We start from the raw sequence: 17,467 nt of genomic DNA, 5'->3' as shown, positions 1-17,467 counted from the left end.
TTTCGATATCTTTCACTTGTCGAACCTGCCTAGCCACTGATCCCGACCAGCAAATGACTTCTATCTTTGAAGAAAACAAAACCAGTGGTTCAGTTCCGGTGGATCTTCATGAGCTGTTGTCACTTTTAGAACAAAAAGTTTGTATAATTACCATGTTTAGGTGAAGTGTTTCTCACAAGGTAGTCAATCAATTTTACTTATTGCAGATTGCAAGGGATGATGGATTTCCATCAAAAATTTGCAGCATCTGTCTGGATCGTTTGGTGGCCATCGACAACTTTCGTAAGCAATGTACTAAGGTTCAGGAATATCTTCAAGAGTATTTCATAAAACACAGGCAACTTGAGGAAACTGAAACTAATTCATCAGTCAAACATCCGGGCGATTCGGAGCATTTAGACCCAGGCCAAACAAGAAAACTCCGGTCAGAAGTTAAAGCGGTTAAATCAGAGAAATTAGAATCTTCTACTAAGCACACTGACGCTTTAGAAAACGACTGTGAACCGAAACTTGAGGTGAATAGTTCAAGTGATTCAGATCATTCTGATGTAGATGCTTCCTGGGAACCTCATACTGAAATAAAGGAAGAGAACGAAGTTCCTCTTATGGGCACTGAGAATATTAAAGATGATAGGGTTAAATGTCCTATTTGTACGAAAACGTTTTCTACCATTGCCAGTAGAAGAAACCATATGAAATTACATAGCGAAACTAATGCGTATGCGTGCGATGAGTGTGGCAAAGCATTCAAATGTAAACGCTATTTGCGTATACATAAAAATACTCATGTAGTTGGTGATCATACTTGCGGCATATGTAATGAGAAGTTTGATAATACTTCCAAATATGAATACCATTTTAAATCGCACACAGCTGAAAAGAAATACAAATGCCGTTATTGTGAAAAATCGTTCATCTACATTCGACATAGGATAAGTCACGAAAAGGTTCATACGAAAAAATCAAAATCTCCAACGCCTAAACGATCCTGTTTATGCAACATTTGTGGTAAAGAGTTTAAGCACGAAAGCGGTCTCAAAAATCATATGAAAAAACATGACGCGGTTGAAAAGTATTCCTGTGACATTTGCCAAAAAGAATTCTCTCTAAAAGGAAGTCTCAAAGTGCACCTTTTGGTGCATAGCAATGAAAAGGCCTATCAATGTGAACAGTGTGGCAAGAAGTTTGGACAAGTGGGTAACCTCAATTATCATCTCGCACTGCACAACGCTAAAAAATCGCACAAATGTGAGTTTTGTAGCGAGTCTTATCTCAGGATTCGCGATCTAAGGCGTCATCGGGTGATGGTTCACGCCCAGACGGATATAACCGTTAAAGAATTGAATGAAGCTGAAGATACCGGTGGCGAACACGAGACCCCAAAGGGCGCTCAGAAGAAGCCGAAAGATTTACCGTACGCATGTGATTTATGCAGCAGATCTTTCAAACTGCCCTCATCGTTAGCATCACACATAAAGGTCCACAGCGAAGACCGGAAATTTGTTTGCAATGACTGCGGCAATGGCTTCAAGAAACTAGAACACTTGAAGATGCACATCAACACGGTTCATTTGAAAACCAAAGCGTACAGCTGTCAGGTAAGGATTTTAGTACGCTTGTCTAGCTTATTTATGGCATCAACAGCAAAAAAAAAAAATCAAATTTTTAGTATCTTACATAAAATTCAGTTAACAAATGCTTCAACTGAAGGGATGGTAGCAGGTCTCTTTTAAGAAATTTGATCATTGAATTAAGGGGCAGGATCCGTAATTGATTTCAGAATTTTCAAAAGCAGTTTTTTCGTTCAAAATTAAGAAAGTTTATACGAAAATGTGTTTGTTGTATTGTATTCTCCAATCGAAACACATTGAACATACTTTCATCGAAGCATTTTTAGTTTTGAACAGAAAAACTGCTTTTGAAGTCTCGATAATGACGATGATTACGATGACCGATCCTTGAACGCTAAGCAACTGAAAATTGAAGATCTTTAAAGTTCCTATTTAAACATTAACATCTCCTCAGATTTTTAAACCAAGCTTCGGGGATCCCTCCGAAAATTGCTCTAGAGATTTCTCCATCAATTTTCTCAGGGATTCTTATAGCGAAATTTCAATGTATTGCTTAGAAGAATTTCTCCAGAATTTCATGCAGGACAACCTTGTGCTCTTCAAAGCTATTAACTCAAGTAATTTCGACAGAGATGACTTTGAACATTATGCTACAGGAGTTGTCCCAAGAAAATCCACAAACTGTTCTTACAGAGTTTAGGTAATTCATTTAGGTAATTTTCCAAGAAATCGTAATATAGTTCCTACGTCAATTTTTAGTTATTCTCTCATGTACAATGTATGTTGTATGTCCTGATTTTGAAACTCATACAGATGGTCACCCTATCGAACAAATTAAGCAGTTATGGAAATGTATCTTCCAGAAGTATTAGTTTGTGTAATCTCATGTTACAAAATTATTACATTTTTATTACTTTGACAACATAATTTGAAAATTTAAATGACGCTTAAGTTTATCCAGCAGCACAATATGAAATTTCTTTTTAAAATAAAACATTATAAGATATTTAAAATTATGCAGTGGACACAACTGTTCAATGGGCATGAGCATGAGCATGATTGACCGCCCGCCGTTGCTACTCCGTTATTGTAAGAACAGTTGCACTTACACAGGGAACCAACAGACGACTCAGGATCAGTAGCATACTCAACGTACTGGTGCTCCCCTTATTACAACAAACAATAACGGCGCCGGCAGCGTCCGAATGCAGGTCAATTTGAGGATGGGAGGGAAATGTTGACGTGTTACTTGCTTTACGGAAGCCGAGGAGTCCTCTGCACTTCCACAATGAAATTTGTGTATTCGTGTTAGATTCGTTTTAGTAAACGATAAAGATATGATTTGAAATGTATATGTTAACTTATGAACGGATAAACGAAACCGACAGCATGGTTACTACGCATACCAGACACAATCCTGATTTTGTCGTTCGCCCACAAAGGAGCATGCAACAGATTCAACGAATCACTGACGCACTTCTTCTTTTTTTGGCTCATCCGAACACTTCGATTTTTTTCCATCAGCACAACGCGAACCAGACACGGTTGATCCGAATTCCGTTGCTCGACTACAAAGAAGAATGCAACAGATTCAACGGATCAAACCCTACTGACGCACTTCATTGTTTTTTTTTTCACCCACAAACTTCGATCGTTTTTTTTACCCGCATAACGCGAACCGGACCTGGATACAACTGTTCAATGGGCATAGATTTAAAGAGCTTACAGTAATAAGTGCTCTGAGAAACACGATCTGACAATCATTGCCTTAGAAAAAACCATCGTGCCTTTATTGTTTTTACCACAGTCATTCTATTTTCTTCCAGGTCTGCAACAAATCGTTTGCCCGGGTAGGCGACCGAAACGTTCACATGCGTTCCCACGCGGAAGAGAAGCCGCACCAGTGTTCGTATTGTGGCAGAGGTTTCCATTTGGCCAAGGCACTCCGGGCCCATACCCGGCAGCATACCGGAGAAAGACCATTCGTGTGCATTATTTGCAATGCCGGCTTCACTTGTCACAAAACTCTAACATGTGAGTTATACTACTGATAGCTTCAATGCATTAAATTCTAATATGTGATTTGATTACAGCTCATACTCGGAAGCAGCATGCAGGTGAACAGATTCTTTCCAAAGTTGACGAAATAGCACAAGCGGTGCTATCTGCGCCACAAACTGAGGCGAACGGTTCTTCAATGTCGATCGTAAGTAAAGCTGATACGCACAACTAAATATGATACCGCAAACAGTAAGAAGCATAGTGCGTTGACAGCTTTCATTCATCCGATATTTCCTTGTATCAGCTAAAAAAAAGGGATTTACATGCCTAAATGGTATCTACTTGGCTACAGTTTTAGCTTAACTCCGCGCGTATTATAAAGCTCCATCTTCGTCGGTCTTACAATTAGATGATATTTTTGTCTATTCTATATTAGCATCACCAACCTTTCCTTATTCCCCACGAAGTATTTTCCGCATCACTTAACGGTTAAAAACAACGAAGGGTTTTCGGTTTGCTACCCTCAAGGTTTAGTATTTTCCAGGCTTGCCTCTTTATCTACCTATTACCATACACGTTGTGTTGGTTGAGTTGATGGTTAAGCCCATACTCGCTATTTCCTCTTCATGGGAATGGAAGCTTCATCTACACCTCTGCGATCGATTCCCATGAGTTCGATATCGTCTGTAAAGCCAAACGCCATATATGACCGTGTCTCTCATACACATCGAACTACGTTCGTTTCACGTATCAGCCTGATCTGTTTTGCTGGAAAACCATGGTCAAACATTATCTTCTACAACTCATTTCGAGTCTGCAGAATTCCTCTTGGTTCAGCCCCGACTCCGTTGTTGATCGTTCCGCACTGGGACTGACTTACGTTCTCTACTTACCCGACTCGCAGAATACACCTGATTGCTGTCCTGTCGTGCTCGGTTCCGTTGACCAGCAGGTAGGGGCGCCTGGGGTAATATGCACTGCCGGGGAAAAACGCACCTTGTTATTTTCTCTGAAATAAAAGAGTTTTGAGAGAACAACACTATGCGGATTGATAAAACTTAGCAAATTGTGGACACCCTGAGAATTTGATACATTTTGAAAACTGAACAGGGAGATAAAACAATAAATTCGATAAGCACGATTCTGATGTAACTTTCCCGATCATTTCACTGTTGTTTTGGAAGCGATGGATTGAGAATTTTTATAACCATAACCATAAAACAGATGATTAGAGACTGGGTAAGTTGTAGATGACATGGCTTGGCAAAATAACACAAGGATTTTTATTTTCCATAATATTTTCAGTTAAGCGCCCGGTTGGGGCAATATGCACTCCATTAATCGGGGCAGAACGATCCATTCCAAAATAAACTACAATCATAGAAATAAGGTCATTTGAAGTCTTTACTAACGTACCATCAGTGCACCAGATTCCGCTCATTTAAGGAAAGTTATGTGTTCAAATGTTTATTATAAAATAATTATTGTGTCGATCAATACTATTTCTATGCCACAATGTAGCTCCAAGTATAGATAATCAACGGCAAAATAAAAATACAGTCGACTCTCCACATCTCGATGTTCTACATCTCGATATCTCTCCCTATGTCGATGATTTCATAAGTCCCTTCAGTCTGCATACATTTTCACTCTCCACATCTCGATATCCTCCTTATCTCGATGTGTTTCTGTTGATTTTTCGTTCTTAATTTTCTCTCCGCATGTCGATGTGAGCAATTTCGAAGGTTACTAGACCAAAGTTTTGGAATTCAAAACAAATTAGAAGCGCAAAATGACGTTTGTTTGTGTATTACTTTCTTGGCAACGGAGTGTTTTCCAATCTAGTATTCATCAAAAATTTGTTCTTTGTCTCGATCTCTCCCTATCTCGATGGTCCCTTCGATATCGAGATGTGGAAAGGCGACTGTAGTTTGAAAAACTTTCATAAAAAAAATATTTTATTGCATTTGTTACTGCATCTAAGTGTTCCTATTTCCGCTCACGGTAAACAGATTTCGTGACAAACTTACAAAAAAGGCATTTTTTGAATTTCGTTATTTATCCTGATATTTTTTATGGTCAAACCATAGCTACTACTGCAATAAAGAAAGCTGTATACTAAAATAGACATATTTTTTAAATTTTGTTTTATTTTTTGCATGAGCGGTTATTGGAACACACACAAATATCTAGTGGCCCAATAACCGCTCGCGAAGTCTTGTGTTTTAAATATAAAGCATTATTTTATCACATAAAAATAATGTTAGACGACTTTATTTGAAAGTTGTTAATATTACTAGAATATATCCGTGCGGAAAATGTTGGTTTTTGACACGAAAAATCAATTTTTGCACTAGTGAGCGGAAATAGGGGCATGAGCGGATACTGGTGCACTGATGGTATTTATACACAATTGTACCATCTTGTAGACGAAAATCTTCCAAAACATGTGTTTTTACTATAAATAAAATTACGTTTAAAACACGATGGTGCATCTTGCCTCATTGTTGTGGTACATCATGCCCCTTTGTTTAGGTGCGTCTTGCCTCAATGTTGTGGAGCGTTTTGCCCCAAAAAGCGGTGCATCATGCCCCGCATCAATCTTAATTCACGCGAAAGTAGTGTTTGAAAAAATTTAAATTTTCCAACAATCTAATGTAATTATGATGAAAATTTGCTCAACACCATGTAGTGTGAACCCAAACCAACTAGATTCGTGTATTAAAACGCTACATACATGTTGTTTAGTGTTCATTTCGGCACATTTTCCTTAAGTAGTGCATATTACCTCAGTAAAACCCCTACATAACAGTACCATAACTGTAAAAAGTACACAATAAGAAAATATCGCTCGAAGTCTAAGTTTTCTTCTCATACACATGTTCGTGAGTTTCTAGTACACTTCTATCTAGTTAAAAATAAAATAACATAATTCACGACAAATTGAAATCTGTTGAAAATTGTATCTTGTCTGTTAACATAATTCTGAACGTCTAAAACAATGTTGAATAATAGGCACGACTGTCCATCACCTTGTTGAAGTCTCCGGTGGTATGCAAACGAATTGATGTATTTGCCGGACATCTTTTTCATACAGTTGTATACACTATTCGCAGGGTCGGCTCATCGATCTTATAATCTTCTCCGAAAAAGGCTGTTCTCGTGTGTGGTTTCCAATATATCTATGCGTATGCCACCTTGTAGTCAATGAAGAGGTGATTTTTTAAGTTGCCGTAAAACTGGAACCAAAAAACTTACGTATTGTTGGTGAAATTCAATAACGCTCAAAGCAAGACACACATTTGATCTTCATTCATTCCATTTATTTAGTTACCTTCTAAACAGATAATACTGAATCAACAATTCCACGCCACAATACTCGGTTCGTGGCCGCATCTCTCCATCCTCGGCTCTGCCCCACGCTCGCCAAATCGATACGCACTTGATCCGCCCACCTAGCTCGCTGCGCTCCACGTCTTCTTGTACCAACCGGATCCGAAGCGAACACCATCTTTGCAGGGTTGCTGTCCGGCATTCTTGCAACATGCCCTGTCCATCGTATCCTTCCAGCTTTGGCCACCTTCTGGATACTGGGTTCGCCGTAGAGTTGGACGAGCTCATGGTTCATCTCGCCGCCACACACCGTTTTCCTGCACACCGAAGATCGTCCTAAGCACCCGAAGTTCGAAGACTCCAAGTGCTTGCAGGTCTTCCTCGAGCATCGTCCACGTTGCATGCCCGTAGAAGACTATTGGCCTTATGAGCGTTTTGTACATGGTACATTTGGTGCGGGCGTGAATCTTTTTTCACCGCAGCTTCTTCTGGAGGCCATAGTAGGCCAGACTCCGTATTTCACGGCTAACGTTATTGTCAGCCGTCAGCAAGGATCCAAGGTAGACGAACTCGTCGACCACCTCGAACGTATCCCAGTCTATCGTAACACTGCTACCTAGGCGAGCCCTGTCGCGCTCGGCCCCACCAGCTAGCATGTACTTTGTCTTGCCTCGCGTTTCAGGGAGGTGTACAGGTTTGCCACCTTTTCAAATGTTCGGCCGACAATGTCCATATCATCCGCGAAGCTAACCAATTGACTGGATCTCGTAAAAATCGTACCCCGGCTGTTGAGCCCAGTTCTCCACATAACACCTTCTAGCGCAATATTGAACAACAGGCACGAAAGTCCATCACCTTGTCGTAGTCCCCGGCGGGATCCAAACGAACTGGAATGTTCGCTTGAAACCTTTACACAATTTTGCACACCCTCCATCGTCGCTCTTATCAGTCTCGTGAGCTTCCCGGGAAAGCTGTTCTCATCCATGATTTTCCATAGCTTCACGTGCTCGATACTATCGTATGCCGCCTTGAAATCGATGAAAAGGTGATGCGTTGGGACCTGGTATTCACGGCATTTTTGGAGGATTTGCCGTACAGTAAAGATCTGGTCCGTTGTCGATCGGCTGTCAACGAAGCCGGCTTGATAACTTCCCACGAACTCGTTTACTACAGGTGACAGACGACGGAAGATAATCTGGGATAATACTTTGTAGGCTGAATTTAGAATGGTGATCGCTCGCAAGGTCTCACAATCTAACTTGTCGCCTTTCTTGTAGATGGGGTATATTACCCCTTCCTTCCACTCCTCCATTAGGTGTTCTGTTTCCCAGATTGAGCATATCAGCCGGTGCAGACAAATGGCCAGCCTCTCCGGGCCCATCTTTATGAGTTCAGCTCCGATACCATCCTTACCAGCAGCTTTGTTGTTCTTGAGCTGGTGAACGGCATCCTTAACCTCCCTCAAAATGGGGGCTGGTTGGTTCCCATCCTCTGACGAAGGCATTTCCTGCGTTGTCTCGACCTTCATTGCCTGTGCTTTCAGCGCCATTTAGGTGCTCGTCGAAGTGCTGCTTCCACCTTTCGATCACCTCACGATCGTCCGTCAAAATGCTCCCATACTTATCCCTGCAAATCGCGGCTCGTGGCACGAAGCCGTTGCGGGATGCGTTGAGCTTCTGAAAGAACTTGCGTGTTTCTTGAGACCAGCACAGCTGTTCCATCTCTTCGCACTCCGTCTCCTCCAGGCGGCGTTTCGAAAGAGGCGGGTCTGCTGTTGCCGTTTCCGTCTATAACGCTCCACGATCTGCCGGGTCCCTTGCTGCAGCATGACCGCCCGCGCTGCGTTCTTCTCCTCCAGAATCTGCCCACATTCCTCGTCGAACCAATCGTTCCGTCGACTTCGTCCCACGTACCCGACGTTGCTCTCAGCTGCATTGTTGATGGCTGCCTTCACTGTTCTCCAGCAGTCCTCAAGAGGGGCTTCATCTAGCTCACCCTCTTTCGGTAATGTAGTCTCGAGGTGCTGCGCGTATGCCGTTGCGACCTCCGCTGGCTTGAGCCGCTCTAGGTCATACCGGGGCGGCCGTCGGTACCGTACGTTGTTAACGACGGAGAGTTCTGGGCGCAGTTTAACCACAGACAAACAGACGTAACTGCTAGAACAATTATCAATTCAAAACATAGTCTCACGAACATTAACGCCCAATGCTAAAACCGCTGTGTTTGGCCAACCACGAACTAGGTGGCGGTAGTGCGCAAACGTCAAACTCGAACAAAGGTGATGCGAGCGCCACGAGTGGCCCGTCGGCCAACTACAAAATATTAGAATTGAGCGCTATTCTACTGCACGATGAAAATAATTCGAGTGTTACGTCTGTTTGTCTGTGGTTTAACCATCACCAGACAGTGGTCAGAGTCGATGTTAGCGCCACGATAGGTCCTGACGTCGATAATGTCGGAGAAGTGCCGTCCATCAATCAGAACGTGGTCGATTTGTGATTCTGTCTGCTGTGGTGATCGCCAGGTATGGAAGGCTGTGCTGGAAGTAGGTGGTACGGATAGCCATATTCTTGGAGGCGGCGAATTCAATTAGTCGTAAGCAGTTTTCGTTCGTCAGCCGGTGGGCGCTGAACTTTCCAATAGTCGGTCTGAACTCCTTCTCCTGGTCCTCTCGTTGAGTATGATTAATGTTCGGAGGACCATAGTGCGCAGTTTAGCTTAGAGTTCTTCTCTGGCACTCGGACGATGATCAGCCGCCCCTGACATGGGGAACAGACGCTGTTGTGAGCCGCTCCTAACATGGAGTACAGACGCTCATGGTTTGCAAAAGCAAAAGAAAACCCCCCCTTCCCTGTCAGCATACGACCAAAGTTTCCATTGGGGGTTGTTTACCCGATCTTTCCTAAGGATACTTGTACCCCGGCCAGTACCGCGAGGAGGTAGTAATACGAGGTGCTGGGCAAGAGGCTAAGGACCGCACAGATGGGTCTATTTTATTCCTTCAGGTACGCGAGGTACCAATGGTACGCCATGCCCAGCCATTTACCAACCTCACATTTGTTCTGTTCCATGCAAAAATAGGAACGCATCAGTTTCCCGGGAAAGGGCGTAGCCAGGATTTTTCAACGAAAAAGAGTTTCTGAAATTTGTCAGCACAATCTCAGCAATTTTTTTGAGTTTGGAACACTTTTTTTTTATTTATTTCTCCAATAATACCACAAAGAATTATGTTATAAACTATTTCAGAATGATAATAAATCTTCGAGCTGTTTAGTAGAATACCTATAAGTAGATGAAAAAACCGAATTTAGTACTATACCTACACTGCCCATAACTGCAAAACAGTAACATTCGACATTTTTGACAAATTGGAGTTAATACCATGGAGAGTCATCAAATGATAAATACTTTCGATCAACTTACTGAAATCTGTGAGATTGTTCTAGAAAATTCGAAAAAAATACCAAGTTGTTTTGTCACATTGGTAATTATAATCGCATAACAGTCACATTGAGATTACAAATGGGCCTCGTAATGCAATAGCAATGAAATTTCTATCACAATTATTTTCTGACAATTCACCTAGTATGCGATATGAGTTGTACAAAATATCAGCCTCAAATAAGCACTTTTGAGTTCCTGGTAATTTTTAGAAATTTTAGTTTCCTCCCATACTGCCATAAAATGCACACTTTGTAGTCCATTTACTCAATGCCTACTTTTGTCGAATGTTACAAATATGCAGTTATGGGCAGTACAGTTGAGGTCGAAATACGCGTATCTGTCAAAGGATGCAAACTCTAGTGGAATTAAATGGTATAGTACTAAATTCGTTTTTTCATCTACCTATTTCAGAAATTCTTACCAAGTCTCCTCCTTGAAATATTTCAACGATTTTTCTACTCAATATATCAATATAAGACTCCCACTTAGTGCATAATTCAAATAGGTTTTATCTAAAAATTGTAAAAAATAGATTCAGCCATTTCGTCTTGACTTCGCCAAAAAGTGATACTGGGAATTCCATGCAAAAATAGGAATCACATCCATAAAACGTTTTACGTACGTATTTCGAAATTAAGGATACATTTTCGGAACATTACAACGTACGAATGTTTCGGGTTGAGAAAAAAACATCTTTATTAAACTTTGATCCTATCCACCTTCCATTCGACTACTGCTTAGCTACATTCTAGCTTAACTCAAAAGTGTAGTTTGCCCTTCATGTTTGAATTCATATTCATCTTAAATAATTACATTTACCGGGTATTTGCACACAGTCGTTCCAATGGCTATCGTAATGGTTATACTAGCTTTCATTTATTAAATACCGCTTTTACATGTTTGTGAAACATCGTTGACGTCAGTTTTTATGAATGATATTTACTAAAGCTCCTTCTAATCTTAGAATAATCGAAAAATTGGAACGTGATTTGAACTAATTTTGCAAAAGAATAGTAAAACAAATGCAAGATTTCACCTTTTCTTCCCATGCAATTATTCGTAGTTTAGTTTTAAAATTTCCCTTTCAATCCCCTGCATGAATCAGTGAGAATCGGTCGTATTGTACATACAATGAAAAGATTTAAACCCCTAAAATAGATTTTCGGAAATATGAAAGGTGAACTAGATGTAGTGAATTGAAACAGTACGATAGAGTAGCTGTAGACAGAAGCAGTTAACAATCATCAGGCCTTCGGTTGGTCAATTTGCTTTGGCTATTTCCAGTCCACCGAAGGCTTGCTCGAGAGCGGCCACGTCTTCTTTGGGTTGTTTCTCGGATGATTTGCCACCCTTTGCTAAGACAGCAGCATGACTCGCCGTTTTTGCCTGTATCTGACCGATCGTCCATTGCGCCAGCTTCTGGGCTTCTTTCCGTTTGTTGAGAGGGGCTTTAGAGTTGGCTATGTGTCCACAACACTGCGAAGAAAGTGCACAGAAATGTATGAGAAAAGGCATTGCTAGGCTTGCCATAAGAATATTTCAGAAAGGAGGGCATTTTGCATCACTATGCAATTTTAAAAATATCAACAAGCTACACACTTGATTACCAATGGATTTTAGGGCGAGATCAGAAATTATGCGAGAATTCGTAAATAAAACAACAATTTACTTACCAAGAATAAACCGTAAAGCGCTCGCAGGTTTTGATTGTTCAGCTTAACGGCTTGACAGTAGTACGACTTTGCGATTTCAATATTATCGAGTCCACCCTGGAAAGGTTTTCAGAAGATATTGAGATAATTGAGGACAAAAAGTCGAACCCACAAGACTTACCATCGTATAGCGAATATCCGCCAGTCTTTGATGGATCAAGTGGCTGTGCGGATTATGCAGCAGAACTTCCTCCATGCAGAAGGCCGCTTTTGCGTATTCTCCCTCAGCCAGATACAGACTGCACAGCTCGTGCCATCCTTCCTGGTCGGACATAAACCGCTTCATGTAGTCGCACAGTTCCCGAATCGCGTCTGCAGTTCTTCCCTGTGCCTTGTAAATTGCCACCTTCCGCTTCCGCGGTGCCGCATTAGTTTCGTCCTTTTTGATAATCTGTTCCAGAACATCCAACGCATCATCGTAGCGTTCCAGCGCCTCCAGCAGCATGGCCTTGTACTTTTGAATCCGCAGACTTCCCGGGAACTCCGCCGTCAGTATCCGGATGCAATCTTCGGCCGTTTCTATCCGATTACAATCGAGTGCCGCAATCATCACCTGTTCCAGAACCAAGTGACGCTCGTTGCCCAGTTTGGTCTGCTTGTCGCACAGAATTGCATCCCACAGCTGAATCACGTCTTCGCTCTTGCGCTCGTTATCATCACGCCACTTTCGGAAGATATTCCGAACATCTAAACCAGATAAAAAAAATCAAAACATGATTGAGCTAATTCCTATTTCAATGTGCCTAAGTGCGAAAACGCTTTTCTCACCTGACCAGCTCATCTCGTCTATGTTGTACGACATTGCTAAACCCGAGAACCAATTCGACGAATGCAGTTGATATTATTTGTGTAAGAAATTATCGATAAATTATACATTAACTTCAATTTAAATTAATTGGAAAATTGCTGGGCGACGTGAAAATTTTCTCGCACGAAACTCGTACTTTTTCTGTCTGTCAGCCGATGGATGACAAGATGCGAAACTGTCAAATTTTGGCACAGGGTGGTTCATATCTACACAGAAACGGGGTTCTACTCAATATTCTGAGTAATTTAACCAATTTAACTCAAAAAATCGCCATTTTAGGTCGTATGAATAAACAACTGAGCAAAGGCTTTTACTTTACTCAAATCCACCTGTCAGATAGTTTTCTTGAGCAATTACTCAAGTTGGTATGAAAATTGAGAACTTGAGCATTTACTTTTCGAACATGATGATTCGTATGAATAAAACGGTAAAAGCTGAGTAAATGCTCAGAAAATCCTGAGTCAGCCACTGACCATGCTCAGTAGGAAACAAACAAGCGCGAAATTGTCTTCAAGCTAGCATTTGTCTGTTGGCCGATAAGAACGTTTATGATCCATTGTTGGTGCCAAAGGAATGTCTGCTGAAGAACTAAAACAGTAGTAGTTGCCGTAGTAAGGACTTCCACCTCATTAGGATTATGGATGTAGAGATTAATTTGCAGTTTCTGCCACTCGTGAATCAGCGGTAAACTTTGAAATAAAATCAGGTTCTCGAAAAATCAATCTTCGGACTCAAATTTGTGCCATCAATCCGGGAAGGATATCGAGAGCCTCGTCAGTTAACATTGCAAGAATCGGAATCGACATGAAAACGCTGACTTCAACGCATCAGTTTCCCGAGAAAAGGCGTAGTCAGGATTTTTCAATGAAAAAGAGTTTTGCTGAAATTTGTCAGCACAATCTCAGCATTTTTTTTGAGTTTGGAACACTTTTTTTATTTATTGACTTCGCAGCACCAAACCGTATTCGCACCTCCTCATACGGTGCGAACTTTTCTAGATGCGAAGCTAATGTCAAAGTCGAAACAATGGCATGGCGGCTGTGAAAACTCCGGGCGGCTTTCACGAATGTAAATAAACGGCTAAACAGATCTCTTACACACTATGTCATTAATGACGAAATTCAAAGAAATGTTGTGCAATTTGGGATAATTACGTCTCAGAAGTAAAAATTTCAGTTTAAGGTGATTATAGAACGAAGCCACACCTCAAATTTTCAAGAGCACAAGACTTGAGAACCAAAAAGCGCTCCGCGTTGAAAATTTATCCCATTGGTCACCACCAGCAAGCAAGCGATTTGATTGGTTTTCAACGCGATCTGTTGTCAGATTCTCCAGACTTGTGCACATGAAAATTCCAAGTTTGGCTTCATTTTATAATCACCTTAAAAGGGTTGCATTCCATCCATTATTATATGTAGTTATCTAGTCTGGCAGGGAATACGAATCATCAATGTGTATTCCCATCTTTTTAGCTGCTTGTGGTGTTGAAAATTAACATCGTTTTTGTACTATGTAGTGGCCAATTTTCTTTCAACGTGCAAATAAGTTCGCAGCTTCCAAACTGAGCTGCGATCGCAGTTTGGATTATGGCAAAATATACAATATTTCTACAATAGTTCACCAGCGACTCTTCTGAAATATATTCCAAAAAATTCTCGACTGTTTTTCTTTAAATATATTTCTGTAATACCACAAAGAATTATGTTATAAACTATTTCAGAAACTCTTACCAAGTCTCCTCCTTGAAATAATTCAACGATTTTTCTACTCAATATATCAATATAAGACTCCCACTTAGTACATAATCTACATCTTTCTTTCTTTCTAGCATTACATCCCCACTGGGACAGAGCCTGCTTCTCAGCTTAGTGTTCTTATGAGCACTTCCACAGTTATTAACTGAGAGCTTACTGTGCCAATGACCATTTTTGCATGCGTATATCGTGTAACATAATCTACATAGGTTTATCTAAAAATTGTAAAAAATAGATTCGGCCATTTCGTCTTGACTTCGCCAAAAAGTGATACTGGGAATTCGAGGGAATACAGAATGAATACTTCCAATGGGGCATTCCTTAGTCGAGTTATTAGAGTCCGCGGCTACAAAGCCATGCTGAAGGTATCTGGGTTCGATTCCGTTTAGGTCCAGGACCTTTTCGTAATGAAAATTTCCTTGACTTCTCTGGACATAGATATCATCGTACCTGCCACACGATATACGATTGCGAAAATGGCAACTTTGGCAAAGAAAGCTCTCAGTTAAAAACTGTGGAAGTGCTCATTGAACACTAAGCTGAGAAGCAGGTTTTGCCCCAGTGAGGACGTAATGCCAAGAAGAAATAAAAGAAGACTTCCAATGGATTTTTCGAGAATCATTTGTTTTTTTCTCCAAATCTCGAAAATTTATTCGAATAGTCTCAAGTCAAAAAAGTGAATAAACTTACTTTATTGATCCTTCGTGTTTCGCAGACGAAATTTCACATGTTCCGCTCCTACTCAACTAGATTTTGCACTTTTAGAACGTTTAATTAATTTCAGGATTTACAAAACGACGAAAGTAAGATTTTCAACTTTCGCAACCTAACCACTACTTTCGCCGCCCCGCTGTATAGAGAGACAAAGTGACAACCACGAATCAAAACAAAACACTACTTGAGCCGATTTTACACTGGTAGAAAAACGTCGAAAGTAACTGTATGAAATGGCTTATCATTTTGTTATAATTATTTTTGTTGAAAATAATAGAAATTACCTAGTTTTTGAACGCGATCTGATTGTATGCAAAATTTGAGCGATGTACATGGCGAAAAAATGTTAAAAAGGTGATTTATATTAAAACAGTTTTAGAAGACAGGTTGTGATTCTTCTCAATTAGTTTTCTCAAAACCATATGAAAGTTACTTACGTCGATTTGAAAAAGTAATCGAGAAATATTTTTATTTTCTCTTCTTCATGATTTTTCATGGTTTTCTACCCCGAGGAATTCAAAAAAAAATATATATTTTCAAAAAGAATTGAGGATTCTCTCAAAAATTTGTTCGGAGATACACCGAGAACAGCTAGAATAATTCTTTAAGGAATGTCTCCAGATTTCATCCTAGAATTCATCAATAACCTTATATATTCGATCACATAAAAACGCGACGTGAGACGGAACACATCACTTATTGTTCTTACAAATAAAAAGGATATTAAAAATTACCTTTTTATGTCGACCGGTTTCGGGCTCGATATTGCCCATCTACGGGACGATGTCCGACTGATTATTCAGATTCACAAACACATATTCATACTGATTGCAGCATACGTCGAGAGGGGTGGGGGGGGGGTCAGTTTATTGCTAGGTCATCCGTTTCGTCAAGTTGAAGAGAGGTGATGTTATTGGGGGATCGTCCTCATTCATGAGAGGGCGATCAGCGGTAGCTATATACATAGACTCCCATGCGTTGAGGTGTGAAGCTTTTCGGACATTTTTTAGCAACTTAGCCTGTTGCCAATCTATGTTATGGTTCTGAGCTATAATAGCTAGCAACCGTGATCAATATCCCCGCCAACCTAGCAAAGAAAAGCTATCTTTGACTTCGCCTTCCTTGTGAAAAATCTTACCGCGTTTGGTGTTCCCGCATTTGATATTTGCATTTCACACTTTCCGTCTTTAGTATCTTCCACATCATTGTTAAAATCAGTTCTTCACAAAATCTACGCAAACCTTAATGGATGTGGCTAGCGTCTATTTATTTGTGTGAGAAGATTTACATATCTCAAATTGAGACCCAATCGAAAAACACAGTCAGTTCCCATGATTTTTTTGTATCCAGCAAAAATTGAGAACACCGTTTACTTGTTGTTTAACCTGCAAATGGAGAATACTTTGTCTCCCCCGACAATGGGAAATACAACTTCTTTTCCTCCTTAGATTGGGAATTTTGATTTTCCACCGAGCGATGAGAATTACTTTTTCCACACATCAATGGAAATTACGACCTTTTTCAACCAGAAATGGGAATTACCGTTTTCCACCCAATATTGAGGATTGCGACTATTTGTCCACCCAACACCGTCTCTTATTGAAATCAAATCCAAATCCAATAATAATACAATCCAAATCCAAACATAATCCTATAAAATCTGTTTAATTTTTTGTTGAATCACAATCTCAAATATTCTACGAAGTTCATCAATCCATGATGATGAATTGCTTTCAAACTATTGCCTCTTGCCAGCGTATCAATATTCAAACGTGACTTCTTTCAATTGACTGTTTAACGAGAAACTTGCGACGATCGACGCGCCACCATATTTCATATAACGGAGGTTATTAGAACTAACTTGGAGGTGATGATTTGGAGGTTATTTGGCAATTTGGAGGTTAAAATCACCTTCAAACACTAGCGATTTTGCGGTGGGATGTTAACGTTTGATCACGAATTCTATTTGTCTTCATTTTCTTTGCAGCCATTTTGTTCAAAGCCCACTCAGTAAATAAATGGATGTTGCTAGCGTCCATTTTTTATGAGTAGATTCAGGTTACATTTAAACGTCTTCATATGAAGTCCCACTCACCTTCATCATGGGACTTTTTTTTCACATCAAAAAAA

The 17,467-nt window shown here is 40.4% G+C and overlaps 2 protein-coding genes across 2 annotated transcripts in view; one reads left to right on the top strand and one right to left on the bottom strand.

Moving 5' to 3' along the window:
- LOC5575415 (zinc finger protein 260) overlaps positions 1-17,467 on the top strand; it is a 35,176-nt gene that overhangs the window by 15,433 nt on the left and 2,276 nt on the right. The window contains exons 3-4 of the mRNA XM_021850711.1: positions 3,398-3,605; positions 3,665-3,777. Coding sequence (XP_021706403.1) covers positions 3,398-3,605; positions 3,665-3,777 — 321 coding nt within the window. The remainder of the gene's footprint in view (positions 1-3,397; positions 3,606-3,664; positions 3,778-17,467) is intronic.
- Positions 11,021-13,040, bottom strand: LOC5575416 (ER membrane protein complex subunit 2). Its single transcript, XM_001661887.2, has 4 exons — positions 12,830-13,040; positions 12,183-12,748; positions 12,023-12,118; positions 11,021-11,825 (listed from the first exon to the last, which is right to left on the bottom strand). The coding sequence occupies exons 1-4, from the start codon at positions 12,861-12,863 to the stop codon at positions 11,610-11,612; spliced, it is 912 nt and encodes a 303-aa protein (XP_001661937.2). The 5' UTR covers positions 12,864-13,040; the 3' UTR covers positions 11,021-11,609.

The sequence above is a fragment of the Aedes aegypti genome, chromosome 3 (genome assembly GCF_002204515.2).
Source record: "Aedes aegypti strain LVP_AGWG chromosome 3, AaegL5.0 Primary Assembly, whole genome shotgun sequence".
NCBI lineage: Eukaryota > Metazoa > Arthropoda > Insecta > Diptera > Culicidae > Aedes > Aedes aegypti.
Note: the sequence above shows the minus strand (reverse complement) of the source record. Positions and strands in the feature narration are given on the sequence as shown.

Excerpts from the sequence above, each read along its gene's own strand:
- LOC5575416 (XM_001661887.2), bottom strand. The coding sequence starts at position 12,863 with ATGTCGTACAACATAGACGAGATGAGCTGGTCAG. Across the intron at positions 12,749-12,829 it reads AGACGAGATGAGCTGGTCAG|ATGTTCGGAATATCTTCCGA; the intron begins GTGAGAAAAGCG and ends TATCTGGTTTAG. Across the intron at positions 11,826-12,022 it reads CGCTTTACGGTTTATTCTTG|TGTTGTGGACACATAGCCAA; the intron begins GTAAGTAAATTG and ends CTTTCTTCGCAG.